The sequence below is a fragment of the Archocentrus centrarchus genome, chromosome 15 (assembly GCF_007364275.1).
Source record: "Archocentrus centrarchus isolate MPI-CPG fArcCen1 chromosome 15, fArcCen1, whole genome shotgun sequence".
In the NCBI taxonomy this organism is placed as follows: Eukaryota; Metazoa; Chordata; class Actinopteri; order Cichliformes; family Cichlidae; genus Archocentrus; species Archocentrus centrarchus.
This window is the reverse complement of record NC_044360.1, coordinates 25,795,762-25,814,074: the sequence shown is the minus strand read 5'-3', so window position 1 is coordinate 25,814,074 and position 18,313 is coordinate 25,795,762. Positions and strand designations below refer to the sequence as shown.

The 18,313-nt window shown below is 41.4% G+C and overlaps 1 protein-coding gene across 7 annotated transcripts in view; it reads right to left on the bottom strand.

Moving 5' to 3' along the window:
* Positions 1-17,712, bottom strand: part of cpeb3 (cytoplasmic polyadenylation element binding protein 3) — a 39,003-nt gene extending 21,291 nt beyond the window's left edge. For 2 of the 7 annotated variants that reach the window (XM_030747795.1, XM_030747798.1), the window contains exons 1-3: positions 16,267-16,311; positions 15,078-15,985; positions 8,202-8,355 (exon numbers count right to left, since the gene is read on the bottom strand). In XM_030747795.1, coding sequence (XP_030603655.1) covers positions 8,202-8,355; positions 15,078-15,974 — 1,051 coding nt within the window. In that variant the 5' untranslated portion in view covers positions 15,975-15,985; positions 16,267-16,311. Of the gene's footprint in view, positions 1-8,201; positions 8,356-15,077; positions 16,161-16,266; positions 16,312-17,277; positions 17,377-17,590 lie in introns of those variants that run through there. The other 5 variants (XM_030747799.1, XM_030747800.1, XM_030747797.1 and 2 more) reach the window with 4 other exon arrangements.
* Between the last annotated feature and the right edge of the window lie 601 nt (positions 17,713-18,313).

The following is an 18,313-nucleotide window of genomic DNA, read 5'->3' as shown; positions in this document are numbered from 1 at the left end:
CCATGATGAACATGACATGAATAAACAACACATTTACACAACGCGGTACAATGGCATAAAGGAAAAACACAGACAACAGGCGCGGAAAAACGAGGTTGAGACACACATCCCTTTGTTGTCACATATCTCGTATGCACACATGCTCGAGCAAACAAAACCAGCCACGAGGTTAGGAATTCAACAAAGCTGCTATGGTTACAATGTGTGCATGTTACAAGAGCCCATCTATCGTTGCTTTCTTGGAATGAAGGTGTCTAAATGGAAGATTTCCTGGTTATTGTCCTCCTTGTACAGAAAAAAATCCACAAGAAAACGCACTGCCCAAAGAGCCTAGCCATTTTAGGGTAACAAATTGCTGTCTTACTTTCGATGCCATTCACAGTGACAGCCACAGAGACTGTTCTGTGTCCCTAAACATATAAAAGCGGGGCTCTCCTATCAAAATCCACCAATATCAGCTTTAGATTCAACACATAGAATGCAGTCAGCAAATTAGACTCATTTAAGAACAATAAAAAATTAAGCATCATCATCACAAAGTTACATTTCGCACATCACTATTAAGCAAATACCCTTTGTCAGCCTTCTTATCTACCTATGCAAAGTGTCACGTCAGTCACTTCAGTGACACTTTGCATAGTGTTGGGGTTGAAGGCTGAGGGGAACAACTACAGTAGAGATCCTTCTTTACTGCTAGAATATATGTCCCTGTAGGTAATGTGGACTTTGAGGGACTGCAAACAAAAGTTTCAAAATGTGCCCACAAAAGACAGATAGTGGGGACAGGGAGGAGGGACCTTTCCTGGCTCGTAAACAAGAGTTGGTTGAAAACCAGAGAGGCAGGCTGGAGGGAAGGACACCCTGTAGCTCCACAGATGTGGATTTCCACACTCCCAAAGCCAGTCTGAATCCAGCTGACATTAGGGCTTGGGGGCAAATTAAACCAATGCATTCACACAAATGTCAGTCTTTCTTCTTTCTTTTTTTTTTGTAACTGATTATCATGAAGAAATAAACACTAAAACAACTAGTATATGCCCTGGCTATGTGGGATATTTTTTAACTCTTGAGAAAGTTATCTGATCATACACTACATTTTCTGTCTCACTACTCTTACATCTGATAGTCAAGCCAGGCATCCAAGTTCAACAGCCCCAAGGGATAGCTAAACTGGATCATGTATTGGTAAATGTGTGGGAGGTCTATTTGTTAGTTCTTCGACCAAATTACAGGGTTTAAACCCAAAAGTCTTAATGACTAAAGTGTGCTTGAGACAGAATCCTGTTATGCTTCCAAGAGCAGGCCATGCACTTTAACCTAGTACCACTGCCAAGAAGATAAAAAAAAAAAAAAATCCACATTACATACTAGAGACTAGTATGTGTACACACACACACACACACACACACACACACACACACACACACACACACACACACACACACACACACACGCAAATTTTGCTGATTTGAGTGCAAATGTCGCAACAGATACTAAGGTCGGCTCATGCCTTTCTGCCTACATTAGTCATTTTGGGTGACACAGGGGTACAGTTGCCCTCCTGAAGTCTTAAAATAACCCTGGGCATGTACCATCTGCTTCCCCTAGGAGGAGAGTGGCAGGTCCAGAGGGGCCCCTGCGTTTCTGCTGCTGCCACTGCCGTTCTGGTGACATTTCCTCACAGAGAGCTATTCTCAATCTCTCATGGCTGCTCTGGAGAGATCTGCTACTTTAGGCACGGATCCAACAGCACCTCCAATTCACTCGCCTGACCTGATCCACAAAATGGAAAATTATCTCACAACGACCACTTAGGTAGAAGCGGATAAAGACTGGGGAATGGTTAGATCAGCAGGAAGCAAGCGGACATCAATTTAGGATATGACATGTCAGTGAGGATGCTCAAAAGGCATCACTGTGGACATAAAGCCTAAGCAGAGCCATTGTGCTAAATGTCTGCGAGAAACCTAGAAAATTAGGTTAAGAGTAAAGTAGCATCTGTCATCACTGAAACTACAAGAATCCTATTCTGCAAGTTCTGAGGCAATTGTGCTTTTAATAGAGTCCATGTGGCTCATCACTACTGAACACGTCTCACCTCTCTTGGTCATGTTTTGCTCCTTCTGGTCTACATTATAGCACATTTAACTGTGTGTAGCTAATACATTTAGTTTTTCCCCCCAAGTCACAAAGACTTTTTGAAACTTCGATTTAAATGACAAAAGTATAATTTTTGAGAGGTTAGTGTTTTGCCTCATTATTTACAAGACATGTTCAGGAGAATGTCCCAGCAGATCTTATGAGAGGAAAGTGGATTCACCAAGAGCAAGGTGTGGAAATGCTCTCCCTAGTGGGGGTGGGGGGGGGCATTTAGAAACAGGGTGCCGTAGAGCTGCACTACTTGCTGACTCCTCTCAAAGAAATCTTCGATTACCAGCGCTACACTAACAAAAAGAAAAAAAAACAAATCCACTGGACTGCACGCAGTCAGCAGATGACTGGAAAGACTGACAGGGTGGATGTTTTTCTTAGAAAACCTGGTCAGAGTTCTTTTGCGTCTCTGTCAGAATAGCATACTTCTTCCCCTTCATACCAGCTTGAGCTGACACTAACAATCCACAACAAGATGACTGCAACAGGGCCAAAGTTCCTTTAACTATCAAGCCACAACAAGTAAATGTATATAGTATAACGTTAAGTACAAAAACATGTTTCCATCAATGGGCCCAAACTGCTACCAACTGTCATCTATGTCTCATAAAAGTAATAATCATAAAACCATTACATGCCTTTCCAATAACAGAGCATTTCCAGAATCCAGTTAACCCCATTACACTACTTGGCAGAGGAAATAATGCTTTCAACACCATTTCATAGTTTTTGAGATCTGGACAAACCATGATTTTAATAAACTAAACAAGCCCAGGCTTGTTTTGTTGCCTGGGCAGGATTAGCTCAGTGATGCTTGCTGGAGTCATGAATTTTCCACCATAACAAAACATAACACTCTGACAGTGCAGTTTGCTGGAAGCAAGGTGTGATCTAACCTTTAACACGACCAATAAATACATCATCTTATCTCTATAGAGGCATTACTGGCTGTTTAAAGTACAGGGTTGTCACTTATAAGTTGAAATCATCATGCGTGTTACTAAAGGTTGAAAAGTTTAAGGGGTCAAAACCAACTTGTCAGACACGCAGTTGGCCAACAAAGCAATGGCCTTTAACCTTTGGTTAATTTGGTTTGACCCCTCTCTGAACCTGAACTAAAAGTAGGTCCTCATACATGCCGGTTTCAAACCAGTGTGATATTAAATTTAAAAAAAAAAACACAACCTTTATCTTTCATGGGGTCCTTCACACTAAAACTTCACCCAATATAGGAGACAAAGTGCAACATTTGGGCTCCATCTTTGCAAGGCTTTCAAGAAAAGCAGGAGACCCATTCTTTCCTATTAGGTAAGCACAGTGCACAATTCGATTGTTACTCATCTCACTTGTGTTGTGCTTCCAATTTGTGTTTTCCATTAAGCAGCTGTCAACAAGCCCGGAAAGTGATTGCTATCCCTCACTTACTTCCTCCAGTTATAAGTCTTTATTCAAGAGTTCAACAAAACGATGCAAAAATGTTGAAGGATCAGCATTAAAGTTCATTTTTGATTGAATGAAATTAAAGTTGACGCTGGAATGTTGATTTAACATTGTTCCGATGATTGTTTACTACCTGAATTTATAATCAAATCAACCACCATAAGATAGATAGTAAAGGGCTCTGTTCAGGACTAATCTCAATATCTTATGTTAAAATTATGGGGTTTTTTGCCCTTTACAGCTATTGCAGCTGCTGTGTAGTCAAAAAAGTGTCTACAACAATCCAAAAGTAAACTGTTTAAATTCATAGTGGATTTGGTAATATTAGCCTTTCTAGGATGAAGAAAATTGAACCATCAGCGGCTAACGGTTAATGTTAAGCAGCTAAATCACATTCACCCGGGAGCTTATAGTCACTGGCAAATTCGTAGCAGTAATATAGCATAATCCCAGAGCCCTGTCAGTAACATTATACAAGAGCGCTAGCTCATGTTAGATTCAGTGGAAATAATGCTAAACCTGCAATGTGAAACTTTTGGCTCCCCTTTCCCCCACAATCACTGTCCATGTGTACTTATAATGTGTGCCTCCAGAGTAATCATTCCTTTGAACACAGAGTCCAGTCCAGCTTAGAAACCTAAAGAGACACCTAAGATATATTGGCTAGGATTTGCTCAATCAAAACAACTCAACAAACCTCAGAAACTGACCTTTCAGAGATGGCCCTCTTCAGTTTTCATTCTATTCAAGCACCAGGAACAGAGGTCAGGGGCTCTTTGAGCGTTGTTTTTGACAACTCAGAAGGCACATTTTTATTTTTTTTACATCTTGTGTTTTAAATGTTCTCATCAAAACCACACAAATACCACAAAGGACATATTTTGGATTCAAAACAGAAGTTTTCATCTGAAGGTGGCAAGTTTGGAACCTTCATGCTAAACTAAGCTCGTCAGCAGCTGTTTGTATCTTCACACTGTAAAGATATGACAGTATCTCATTTAACTCTCAGGGGCAAAAAGCCAACAACCCCATTCAGCAAATGCTGAACTATCCCTGTAATTATACAACTGAAATAGTATCTCATTATGAAAATAAACTACTTCCAGTCTTCTAAACGCTTCACTCGCACACACACAATGCAAATTGTAACTGATGTAAGATCATGTGATTAAGACCAGCTGAGGCTGTGTGTGTGTGTGTGTGTGTGTGTGTGTGTGTGTGTGTGTGTGTGTGTGTGTGTGTGTGTGTGTTCACAGAGAGACGTTGTGGGTGGGGTAGGATCCATACACAGCTTCCACAAGGGTTATAGGGCTTTTCGAGTGTCTCATCTGGTTAGTGACAACATCTAGACGTGTGTGTGTGTTTTTTTAACAAGTGGCTGCAGTCACACTATCACATCTGGTCAGCTGTCTGGTCCATAGACAGGAATAAGTGACAGCTCGACCAAAGAGTGTATGAGGTGAGAGTGCTTTGCATGGAATGCCAGAGTTGATTTACATGTCAGCAAGAATTTGAAAGTGTCTCCTGCGTGCATTTGAGCGTGTTTGTGCATGCGTACACGTGTGTGTGAAATGCTACCACAGCAGTGGTGATGGTTGTTGTCAGACTGGTGGTGTTTTTCCAGTACATGTGTGTGTTTGTGGCTCTCCACACGTGAGCTCAGCTCATGTGTATGTGTGTGTGCGTGCGTTGCTGCAGAAAGGGTCCTTTTGTTCAGATGTCCCTGTGGCCCTGCTCCCCTCAACCAGGAGTAAAGAGCTTTTAGAAAGTTTAAAATATTGACTGGACTCGAGTGTCTCTTTGAAGCAGAATCTTCTCAAAACAAGAGCTCCAGAGCAAAAAAATGAAAAAAAATGAGACCGTCCCACCCCTGTCTTTACAGAGAGAGAAGGGTGTATGGGTGGGGTCACCTCACAGATACACACATCGCAATACTAAGTACTTTTTCTTAAAGAGGAAAAAAGATGGCCATAGAGACTCATAAAACACTCAAGGAAAAACAACTATTCCAGGCACAATGAGAAGTATGTGAGAAATGTCTTTGATGGGATTGATGTGGGCGGTACCCAGTCAGTTGGGAATGCAAAACTGAGCCTACTGGGTTAATTTGTTTTGACGGGTGGCTTTTAGCTGGTGAAGAGTATCCCTAAAGTAAGATGTTGGAGTCACTTCAACAGCAACTTGCACACAAAACAATTTTGACAAGAATAATAAGTGTGCCTTCAGTTACTGATTTACTGAATTCCCAAGTAATGACAATGTTATCATGTTTTTTTTTTTCCTTTTTAGTTTTTCCAGATACACTCACAGTTCTTGAGATACTCTCAAAGTTTTATCAGGTTCAACAGATCGCACCAACCCAGCTGATAATCCCAATGCTCATTCCGGTGCCTTGGGAACAAAACTTCCCGCTACTGTTCATGCTACCCAGGCACTGCTTCCCAAATGTGAAAGATGACCTTAACCCACAGACTTGCAGAATGGGATTGAGTTCAACTTAGCCTTAAGATACTAATAAAAATCAAATAAAGCAACTGCACAGCTACAGCAGTAGATCCCCTGCATGTTACAGGCCTACAGGCAGTTGTGTGGTTTTGCAATGGTGATACACAAAGTCTATATCCAACACACCTGAGTCAAATATAGAAGTCATTAGCAGGACTCTGGAGTACTTGACTGCATACTGAGGAGGTAATTCAGCCATTTGATTCAGGTGTGTTGGATCAGGGACACTTCTAAAACCTGCACCGGACCTCGAGGCCTGGATTTGAGGATCCCTGGTATAAAATGTCACAAATCAGTTAAAAAAACATGTTAGCACAATCTAGAAACTTTCACCACAACTTCATTGTTAACTAAAAAAATAACATTTCTGGGGTAGATACATTGCTGGCAATCAGCCAATCAGGGCAAAACAAAATAAAGTACAATCAGATTAACATGAGACTGTTTAATGGAGGAAAACAAAATGGCAATTTGTTAGCCTGCTAGGCTAACCTGAATATGACCCCATATCTGCAGCTCAACCAGCACTTTCAAGCTTCATGAGCCAAAGTTACATTTTTGCAACATTTCTTCAATTACTGGAATTTTCCTTGTCGACACATTTTGAGAAATCCCGTCTCTTTCCCTGTTCCCTCTGGGCTTTACACTTCTGCTTGCGACACATGAGCACAGATGCAAAATTTCTTAATGAATTACTTTTGAAAATGACAAAACTCAAAGTTTACACAACAAAATGGCTCTGAATTATCAACACGATATTGCAAGACACTTTCTTTACATTATGTGGTTGTTATGGTGTTATTTCAGTACTAATTCAGTATTCAGTTAGGGACATTTCCATACAGGCCAGATAATTAGAGTTAAAATACCTCCTGAGCTGAAAAAAGCACCAGGAACAGATTACACAGCAGACAGGGCTGAGGCACGGGGCCCTCCTCAAATAGTGAGTAGGTATGCCAGCAGGGTGGAGCTGCTCTGTGGTTGGCACGGTAGTTTACTACAGCCTCTTGCTATCTACATAACAAAGTGAGGGGTAAATAAGCTAGGAGAGAACACACACCCATTTCATGATCCACCCTCCCTGACTTTTCTCATATCTCCTCCGTGCCTGTTGTGCTTTCACAAACAATCCCGAGAGCAGCTCTGCAGGACATTACGACACCTTTCCAGTAAAGTTAAGCCGGGGCCGTGATGAGCGTGGAACAATGCTCGCTCAGCACAAGATTAGGCAAAAAGACTTGATGCATGGGAAAAGAACATTCTCTGCCCATTATATACCCCTCCCACCAATCTTTCCATTGTTACGATGGGAGGACAGAGAGGGTATAAAAATGGGAGTTTTTACAACTGACACGTGACCAGTGCTACAAAAATATTGACTCAGAAGACCTGACATGCACAGCGTGGTTGAAAATTCCAAGAAAGGGCATTTTTAACCGCGATTTCACAATCTCTCCAGATTATTAGAAATGCAGTTGTGTTTTTTTAATACAATTTTAATCAGAATTCATCTTTGCGTTGTGTTTCAAATGTGAGGCTATGTGTCATCCATGTCACTTCTAAGTCCAAAAATATCACACAAATGAAAGTCACAAAGGAAAAACATTAACTGCAAATACACTCAATCATGCAACACACTCAGTCAAAAAAAAACAAAGTGTGAGTCTTGTGACATTATCTCTCTATCCATTGATTCTTATCACCGTGTCCAGCAGGCAACAAGAAGAAAAGGAGGAGTTTAAAAAAATAATAAAAATTGTGCATAAGACCACTTTGGTGCACCTCTGATTCAGAGCACACACACACACACACACACACACACACACACACACACACACACACACACACACACACACACACACACACACACACACACACACACACAAAAACATATGTGAGGTTTTGCAGGTGAGGTTCATAATGATTTATAATCACTTTAATTTTAAACAGAGCATGATGATTGATACTGGATCGGTTAAGAGATTGGCAAATAGAGCAAATGAAAATCAGATGTACCCAGAGATGATATCTGCCCAAGAAGCGCAAAAAATAAAAAAATAAAGCAACCTAAAAACTGTAAGCATGGATGTATGAATATTCCTAACCTGCAAAATGATTCCTCCATATAATATCAGCGATAGTCATTGGTGGGCCACCGGCAGGGTGTGGTTTACCTTTGTCATGGTCAGTCCTTATCATATCCATTAAGGAATTCTCCAAAGAGTGCAAGCTAAAAGCATCAAAGGGCCGATTCCGGTCCTGCAACACAGCAAAACAGGAAGAGCGCTTGGATTAGCGTCATCACAGTGGATCACATGAAAAACAAAGACGGGAAAGTGTCCTGTAACGCTACAATGGCAGCAACTTGTACTATAATGCCCGTTTAAAATACATAAGAAAATGAAGCACCTGTCATTTGAATTTGTGTAAAAAAAAATTGCGTATAATATAGAATACTGTGTCCTATGTGCATGTTAAAATAAAACTGGAAAAATGAAAGTGAAAATAAAAATCATTCAAACGGGTTTAGGGATGCTTTTAGAAATATATGGAAGATTTAGATCTTGTAGAGAGCGACTTAGAAACACATATTTTGTAATTTTGAATTTATGAGAACAGATCTTCTTACACTAATTCGTGCATTTTCTTTGTTGGGATATGGATTACCTCTTGTGGAATGGCAGGAGCAGTTTCTTGTTGCATGTTAAAGTTTAATAAAAATATTCTTATGAAATACTGTAAATTCTGTTTATTTTTTCATATCTGTTGCCTCACCATTATTGTGGGAACAGCCCTGCATCCCAGTCAGGAGCTCTGCTTTACCGTCTTCAAAACCTGGCAAATGTCAACTGACACGTTTAGTTGTTGAATTTCTGGTAGTTCCCTGCTCAAGGGCAGATCACTAGCAACAACTTGCATGTGCCGGCAACTCCCATTTTTTTATTAAAAAGAAGGAACATTCTTGCTTTCCTATTAGAATACAGCCTGTCTTCTTAGTCATATTACTAAAGTAAATAAGGGATCTGGACTAGATCTTACAGGTAACACAATAAGGTGATGTGTAGGCCCTGGAAATGTCAGCAAACAGGCGATACTGAACGATGATCTATGAGTCAGTTTCTGCGCCATCCTGAAAGCATTTTAGTATTTCACATTTTACTGCCGATCCTCTGGAGGATCCTATTTGCAGTCCACCTTGTGGAAATGTCACTGCCATACTGTTGAGATGTTCCTTCATTTCAATTATTTACTGTTTGTTCGCTCAAGGTGACAAATGCATACCTTCCAGACTTTTTAGCTTTTAAAAAAAAATGTTAAATAATCAACCGATCTGCAGATCAGTCAGCACTTTGATCAGCTCTTGATTCAGCAAACAGGATCATTCATGAGCAGATTCAGACCTGCTGCAAGGGTAAAATCCAACTTTCAACCTTAGGTTATCTTACTTTCTTTCATACCCGAATTACACTTTTTTGGATATACGCTGAAGAACTATAAAGTTGTATTCCCATTTCAAGAGCTAATACACTTAATGTGTCTAAATTAAAAAAAAAAAAAAAAAAAAAATCAACCATACAATACAAAAACTGTCTAAAACTGAATTATAAATAATTATGTAAAGAGGTTATAAAAGCAGACAGGAACCGAGCTTCACCTGACAAAACTGGTTTTGAAACTTCCCTCAAGAGTGAAAGTTAGGCGTTGCAGCTGTCATGAGGTACTGAGAACTTTTGTTTGAGTGTCATTTGGTTTGCATTTCTGCCTGGTTGTTTACAAAACCTCTCAAATTTTCACATCTTACAAGTCAGACTGCTCTACTTGAGCCCAAGCAGTAAGGTTAATACTACATCAGACACCTCAAGGTTAAACCGCTCCCTGCTGATGAAGCCTATGGATTCCCAGTGGGTGTGAATGAATTCATGAGAGCAACATGTGTGCCAAAGGTAAGGCCCGAAAGCGCCTAACCGGAGCTGGAGTGCCACGGCCTTGGCAGCTGTGTCCTGTGTCCGCTGCCTGAGCTCGGGCCACATTGTTTGCACACCAGAGCTATTGTTGCCTATTCGGCTGAGCATTCAAAAGTGTTATTCCCCACACTCTGGACCCGACAGCGCCACACAGATAAAAATCTGCCCACTTGGTACAAACTGTAAACACTTAAAACGCTTAGCTTTTAGTTTCCTCTCCCACCCGTCCTCTCTGACACAAATGGATGGACACGGTGATGTGTAGGTGGTCAGAGAACTCACTACAGTTAAATGACCTGAAGAGATATATTACGTATTAAAATCGCAAACGGATCTCATTCTTGAAAGCTTTATGTAAGTTCCCGGAGTGTAGAATGCAGGTTTTAGTTCATCTGTGTTGACTGCACTGCAGCTCATCTTTCCTCATGACCCCCAAACAAGATAGAGCGAGTGAGATCACAATAAGGAAAAGACTGCACAACTATCTGTTTTTAATAAATGAAGGGTGCTTGTAAGGTTAAGTGCCGATAAGGTTCAGAAACAGATTTATCATTAATAGCTTTTCACTACTGAAAAGTTTAAAAGGTTTTAGATGTTAGTCATTATTGTGACCTCCACAGAACCTTCTCTACAACAGAAGCAATCGATCAACGAGAAAAGCCCCAAAGACACACACACACACAAAAAAACAAAAAACCTCATCATTATCATTAAATTACAGGCATTTCTGCTACAATCTAAAGACCACTAAAAAGTAGGCAAGTTAGTCTGCTGCCATATGAAAATGGAATGCTTGCTTTTATGTGATTTTTGCATGTAACTATACCTCATTGTTATACTTTAAGAAATTAACAAACAAATCTAAAGAAAGTGCTGCTCCAACAGTATAGATCTATCAAAGTTCTGCTACCTAAAAGAAGGAGCTTTTTGAGAGGCAGTTTGATTTCCCCCAAGAACTTAGACCCTAGTCCTTATGGCGGAAGCACAGAGTTCCTCCAAAGGTTCCTAGTCCCTGGGGAAAGTTCCTAGGATGGAGGTCTTGGAGCTGGAATTCACAAATGGCTTGAACCTTTCATCTGGATCAAGCTTCCGTGGAAAAAAAGCAAAACTTAACCCATGCAGAATTTCTATCTAAATCACACTGGTTACGCCTTTAAACGCGTCAAAGAATCTGCGTTTTTGCATGACCGTTCAGGTGCATTTGAATGTGAGATTCCACCTGTAAGTCTGTCTGCTAACGTCTTTCTAAATCTGATGTGATTACAATCGCAGAAGGCCAGGGTATCGCCCAGGAAGATCACGTAAACACGTATCTCAGGGCTCACACTGACATATTAAGTTGAATTCCACGCATTCCTCCACCTTCAAGCGGCAGTCAGTGTCAGGCGAGTACGAGCACGAGCACATATCAGCGCACATGTGACTGAACCTTCAGCCTGCATTTCATCAGAGTCATGTAAGGAATACTGGAGGAGATCTAAACTATGACAGCAAGTACACCTGTCACCAGCTGTCCACGTGGTGCACAGGGTGTGTACCCTGCCTGCTGCTCATGCAGCAATTTCCCTGAGTTTCACTTTAGTAAACAGGCCAGCTGACATGTGAGACTCTGACCTTACATCCTGGTGATAACTCCTCTCCAATTATGGCGTTATTGCTAAGCAGCTAAGTGTGAACCAAACACACCAAATGAGCCTGTCTGACTAAGAAATATCTTAAAATAACTGAAAAAAAGAAAACCTTACAGACAAGATGCTTTCTCTGTGCATATACGCTTAGTCATTAAGGGACAACCCACATGATCAGTTTCACATGAGGGAGAGAAGTTTGTCCTGCTGCAATAAAAGTCACTAGGACAGGAGCCATGAGCTGTAAACATTTTTAGTTTTGTTTCCTAAAGAGAAACCTTGATCGTAATAGTTATGGTGATGAGATATTACAAATAATAATATCAAAACATTCAAGTAGAACTAGAATGAATTGGCTATACATAAGTCACTACCCTAATGATTTATCTGGCACCACATGAAAGCAAGGCTTCATCTCTGTGTTCTTCCCAAGTCTCACTTCAGTAAACAGACCACTCCATACAGTGTGACATGTGGCCCCTGACCTTGTCTCCTGGTGATAACTCCAGCTGTAATCCAGCCAAGTCAAGAGAGCTCAGATACAGGCTCTCGGCAGAGGAACTGAGTAAAAAAGCCTAGAGAGTCGGACTGACAAACACAATCACTATCTCTGAAAAGCCTATACGTTTTAGGCCGACTGGAATTTCACCCTGTGTCGAGTCTCATTTCATCTGCACTCGTAGTCCCCACTGAAGTAACGGGTTACCATTTTGTGCTTTGTTCTCTCTCTCTAGGCCCAGAACAAAATGACAAAAAAAATGCATATGCAAATTATCATCGTCTGCAAAAGCTATCACTCTGTACATCTGTGGCTACTTTTCGGAATCAAACATTCCTATTGTGCAAATACTCGTGGGTTTGTGTCTGTCTGCTTGATGCAAAGTTGCATCTTGTGTAAAATTTTAACATCTTTTGCAACCCAATAATAAAAGCCAAATAAGTGGTTGCAGCTCATAACTGGGCGTGTCGTTGATCACAGGCAGGACTGTAGCATTGGTCGTTTCCAGTGTTTATCGGTCTTTGTTCACCTGGATTTAGAAAGTAGACTAATAGTAATTAACATGATTTACAGATTTTTGGAAATGGCAATAAATAAAAACAATAGTGTTTCATGACTCCTTAAAACGCACCATCGGCACCACTCCTTCAAGCCAAGAACGTTATTGGACTATGCTGGAAGAGTATTGATGTACGATCATTGAAGATATGGACATGGAAGCTTTTTATGTTGTATTGGTTTGGAGAGACTAACTTAAATTGCTAAGGACAAGCATGAAGATTTTTCCTCAGATATTAATGGCAGAAGAAAAAATGGAATGAGTGTGCTATGGACAATGTCAGAAATTTGATTTAGTATGTTCTTTTCATATAGTATTGAAGCATGGTGTGTGTCTATACGTCTAATGGCTGCTGGAATGTTTTTGTTCTGTCCTATACAGAAGTTGTGCACCAAAGGGGTGGTGGCGGCAAATCATGCATCAGGAGCTGGTTGTAAACTTGGGACTTTGACTTCCCCAACTATTTTCAGTCATCCATGTAAAGATGTTTGGATGCTTTTGCATCCATTTGAATTTCATTGATTTAACATGGGAAACATAATGTGATGCATGTGTGTCAGGCAAGGCATAAATGAAACATGCAAATCCAATATGTTTTAAATACATCTCACCAGCTAGGGGCGGCTTTAAAACATGTTTGTTTTACTTATTTCATTTATGTTTGACTGAAAAATATGCACAGAATGTCTAGTTACATGCATGTTAATGTGGCTTAAACTAAAACCATGTAATACATATGGAAATATATATGCAAATAATGATAGATATTGATAATATTAATTCATAATATGTAAATTTTATCTCTCTATTTTTTTTGTAAGTTGCGGTATAGAGCTAATATAGAGCCGACACGTGACTGGCCATGTGAGAGGGTCATGCAGTATTTGGACTGCTAATGTCTACTCTTCCAACAGATGTGTTAATTAAGGCAGGCTCAAAGAGAACCTTCACTCTAGTTTTCACACATACAGTGACAGAAAGCAACACTGTTAACATGTTGGTGTGGAACATTTCATGTTAAAGTCAGAAATGCAGTTGATAAGTCTTCATGCAGTCTTTGAACCTTCTGGGAATATAGCCCAGGATACCCTTGTCCTTTTCTCTGTCACAGTTACTGTGGCTGATGCTGAGTACTATGTTGTATTCGGACTACTTTTTTAAAAGTATTTATTTAGGTTATCTTACTTTAATGCCAATTTGCTGAAGGTTTTCTGTCTGAGCATTAAAAACTAAATATTTTTTGCCCCTGAATAATACTCTTGCTAAAAGGAACTGTCCATTGCTCTATCTTCCGGGTTGGACTGGTGCGTCGTTTTCATCCCACCCACTTGTCCATCATAAGCCAATCAAATCCTTGTGTTAATGTTGCGTTCAAGTACTGTCAGAAATGATAGTACTTGAACGCAACAGAAACGACAAAAGCTTACACGATAAGTACTTATATTTTTTTCTCCTCAAACATAATAGAACCCAGTGTTCCGGCCTGCGTTAGTTATGATATATGCTTCAGTAACTTATAAAAAAAAACATGCCACTTGTTCGAGTCATACATTTTGAAGTTTACGGATTTTTTTAATTACTATTTTTATACTATGGAGCATTTTATTAGTTTAATCTGTTAATGAAAAAAAGAAAAAAGTTGTAATCAAATGGACACGACCTACTGTAAGCCTACACAGGTGTTGTAAACCTGAATATGGGGGTTACGAGGAGCACTTGAATGCGTCGTGTGTCCTAAACCCCAAGGAGCGTGAGCTGGCACAGGGAAATTAACCATTAAGTCCAATGAATCGTGCTCAGTGACTATTTCTAGCACTGACTTGGCGTGATTCTTTTTGACTGCATAACCAAGCCATGACGAATGATTAATACGTCAAGGTCACAGTTGTATTTTATTCTTGTCCTAAACAACACAACCTCCCGGCATTCAATCCGCATAAAAATGCCGACAGCTACCGGCAAAACTCGACTTTCAAGTAAACCGCATGAGTCGGTGCTTAAAAACTGCGCACATTTAAAATAGATATTGTATGATTATAGCAATCAGCTGAAAATATTTGACCATGTTTATGATCCATGTGGTAATTTAAATAACAACTCAAATGAAAAAACGTTCACTGTAGTCGCTAAATAAAACTATAAGAACTTCATGGTGCTGATGAGCTGAAGCTGATCTACCTCCAACTTTGCTGTGGTTCTATCTCAGGCAGTCATGGTATAAATACATGCATAAATATACCCTCACATGGCTTATATAGTGCCAGGGCAAACAGGGTGAAACATAAAGTCTAGGCCTGCTGGGCCTTCTCTTATACTGGGGAAGTGTTTACCTGGAAAGGCAGTATGTTGTTGCTGTTGTCAGTCCTGAATGCGCTGTCCTCCATCCAGGGTTTGGGGGCGAGGGGACCAGGTCGTGGGAATTTGGGGGGTGCTATAACGTTGCTGGTATAGGGCTTTTTCATTGGGGAGATTGGGTTCAGGGGTGACGGCACTCCGACGCCGACTCCAACCCCGACCCCTACCCCGACGCCCACAGCTCTGCGTGGGTCCCTACCAGCCTGCAGCCCGCTCCAGGGGTTTGAGGCTGTGCTCCACGCTGCGTTTTGGTGATTATTCCAAGCAGACGACGACGCGGAGGAAGACGGCGAGGTCCCCTTGCTGTTATTCATGATGGTCTGATAAGCGTTTCTCTGTGGGAACGGGCCTTGGTTGGGGCTGACGGGGGATCTCCTCTGCTGGGGCTGCTGTTGCTGCTGTTGGGCTTGCTGCTGATGCTGTTGCGACTGGGGAGCTAGACCGATTTGCGGGGAGAAATTACCCCCGAATACCGGGTTGATGTGGTGGGGGAAGTTCTGGAAAAGCATCGTCCCGTTCACTGAGGGTATTCCCTGGAACAAGCTATCGTCCACAGCATTTGTGGTTCCAGTGGACCAAGTGCTCCCAAACGATGAGGAAGGGGAGGAAAGGGGGCCGCCGGTCTCCTGCGGCTGGTGGTGGAAGCTCAAACCGGGTAGGATCGGCGACTCCATCAGCACTTTGTCCTTGCTGCCGCTGCTCAGCGCTGAAGCCGCTTGGTTGTTCCCGGTCGACGGACTCTCCGACTCGGATGAAGAAGAAGTGGGATCCGATGAAGGGGTCGGTGTGGAGGGAGGAGGGTCTACTTGCGTCGGATCTTGCTGATGGTGAGGCTGGGCTTTGTTTTTGTCCATCAGTAAATCATCCTGCATGGTTTGCTGAGCTGCAACAGGGGGAAAAAGATACAAGGAGGTATTATTATTATTATTGTTGTAATTTAGTAGCCCATGCACCGGGCTCGCTGGGCTGCCGTAGTATCTGATGAACTGGGACAACTCCGACAAGGATATGATGTTAGAAGGACCAGGCAACTGCAAAGCGAATGCGTGATCACCCATTTAGCCGAAAAGAAGAAGAAAAAGAGGAAAAACCCACTTCCCAAGAGCAGAATGATTCAGAAAATCCCACAAATTAAACACGGAGCATATGGCAGCAGATATTCACCAGATTTCGCCACGTCTCGTTTTTCCCTTCCACACAGGAACTCCGGAGCTGCAACGTGAAACTGATTCAGTGTGTGCCTGTGTGCGTGTTTTTGCTCTAGGACCTCCCCTATCTTCATTTACATACGTCAGTAAATACAGCTGTCCTTCAGCAAGGTTAAAGGCAGTTATACCTTGACCTGGACACACAGAACCACGGAGCGTTTTAAAATAACTTCCAAAAAAGGCGCACACGGTCTTTTTTTACGCAGCAGAAATTAGGTGACCAATTTAACAGGCTGTCATAAAAATCTCCCTATAATAAAAAGCTTAGCGAATATACGATCATTTAATAAAGATGATAATAACAGCACCTGTTTAGAAGCCTAGAAGGGATTTTTATACAGCGCAAAGAGGGACTCTGCCCGAGGTCCGCATTGACACAGCCACGGGTTGGCATTTACATAATTTAATATGTACAATACAATTTCAGGCAGTAACTTTCAAACTAGGACTGGCATTTAACTGAAACTCTACTCTATCCAAACTAAAAGGCTTCGCCTTTCATGCAAAATGATTCCCTCTTTGCATTTGGAGACAACGCCTTGCAAAAACCCAGTTAACATACACGACCTGCACTATTATCTCGACTGCAAATTTCACTTTAATTGCCATATGGACCTGTTAAATTCAACAATGAGCAGCAGGACAATCAGAAATTTTAAACACCAGACCAGAATAGTCGTGATCATTGCAAGGCAACTGACTGGCTGAGTATATTCTGTCAGCTGGAGCATAAGGCACAACTATGGGATATGACACTACAGTGTCAAATCATTCTCAGGCTCCTCTGGTCTGTTGGTCGGAAACTGTCTGCAGAGAGCTAATACACAGCCTACACACAGGCCTTTCAATAACAGTCTGTAGACTGACATATCAGATCATTTCAGAGCCGTGATGGCAGCAGTGCAAGTTGGAATTTCATGTTTAATCGCAATAGCCTTCGTTACACACACACTCGCACACACCCCACCAGTTAATCCGTGTTTTCTCCTCCAAGAGCTCCGTTTCCAAGGTCATCAAAGAAGCACAATCAGCAGCCTGTACAGTGGCTCACCTCACCGGCCCTTTACTACACACACACTGCCAAAACCTGACCCTTCCGCTGCCTGTTTATCGCGCTCATCGAGACACCCGATATACATTTCATGAAGCTGTCTTGCCTTGAAATCCCTCTCTATAATCCACATGCGCCCCCCCCACCCCGCCTCCTCCACACAAAACGACAAAACAGCATGCACACACAGCCTGGTTTCCTCTTTGCCTAACATGAAGTTTGAATTTACCTTTATCGTTCACCTTTTGGGGACTCTGTAAATAAAGATATTTCTGTTTGCCTCGTCTGGGTTTAGATATGACAAACGAGCTACCCTTGTGCCGAGGTAGTCAGCAGTTGCTTGAACAGCTGATTGACTGCGGCGCATGGAAGCTGGCGAGCAGGCTGCTGGGAGTTGTAGTTTCAGACGGTAAAGTGGCTGGTCAGCAAATGTGTCTGTGTATCTCAGTTTGAATCAATTTAATTTTTTTTATGGTGTTTTGTTTTTTTTAATCCAACAAACAAATAAACAAAAACAAAACATGTACACTAATGGAAAACAAATGAGCAAAAAATAAAAGAAAACCCGTATAATGGGATATGCAAAAAAATAATTATTTTCTCACACTCAAGAGTTTCAAATATGTTTGAGTTCTTGACATGTAGTCACATAATCTCATTTAGGCTACATTTGTCACATTATTAGCTTTGTCATGGGCCTCGCACTTACACATACGCATGCGCAAACAAGATTTATTACAATCACGATGAAAACGTGTTTTGTAGACATGCGCGCATCTTAGTCATAGCTACAGAGATCTAATATGCTTTCATCGCAACTCTGGAGTGAATTCAGAAGTGTTATTTGGGGATTTAGCAAAAAAAAAAAGAAAGAAAAAAGACATTGTGAAACTCCATTTCCCATGCTACCCTTTGCGGTGTGGTCTTTGTTTTGATTACGCAGACACGCACA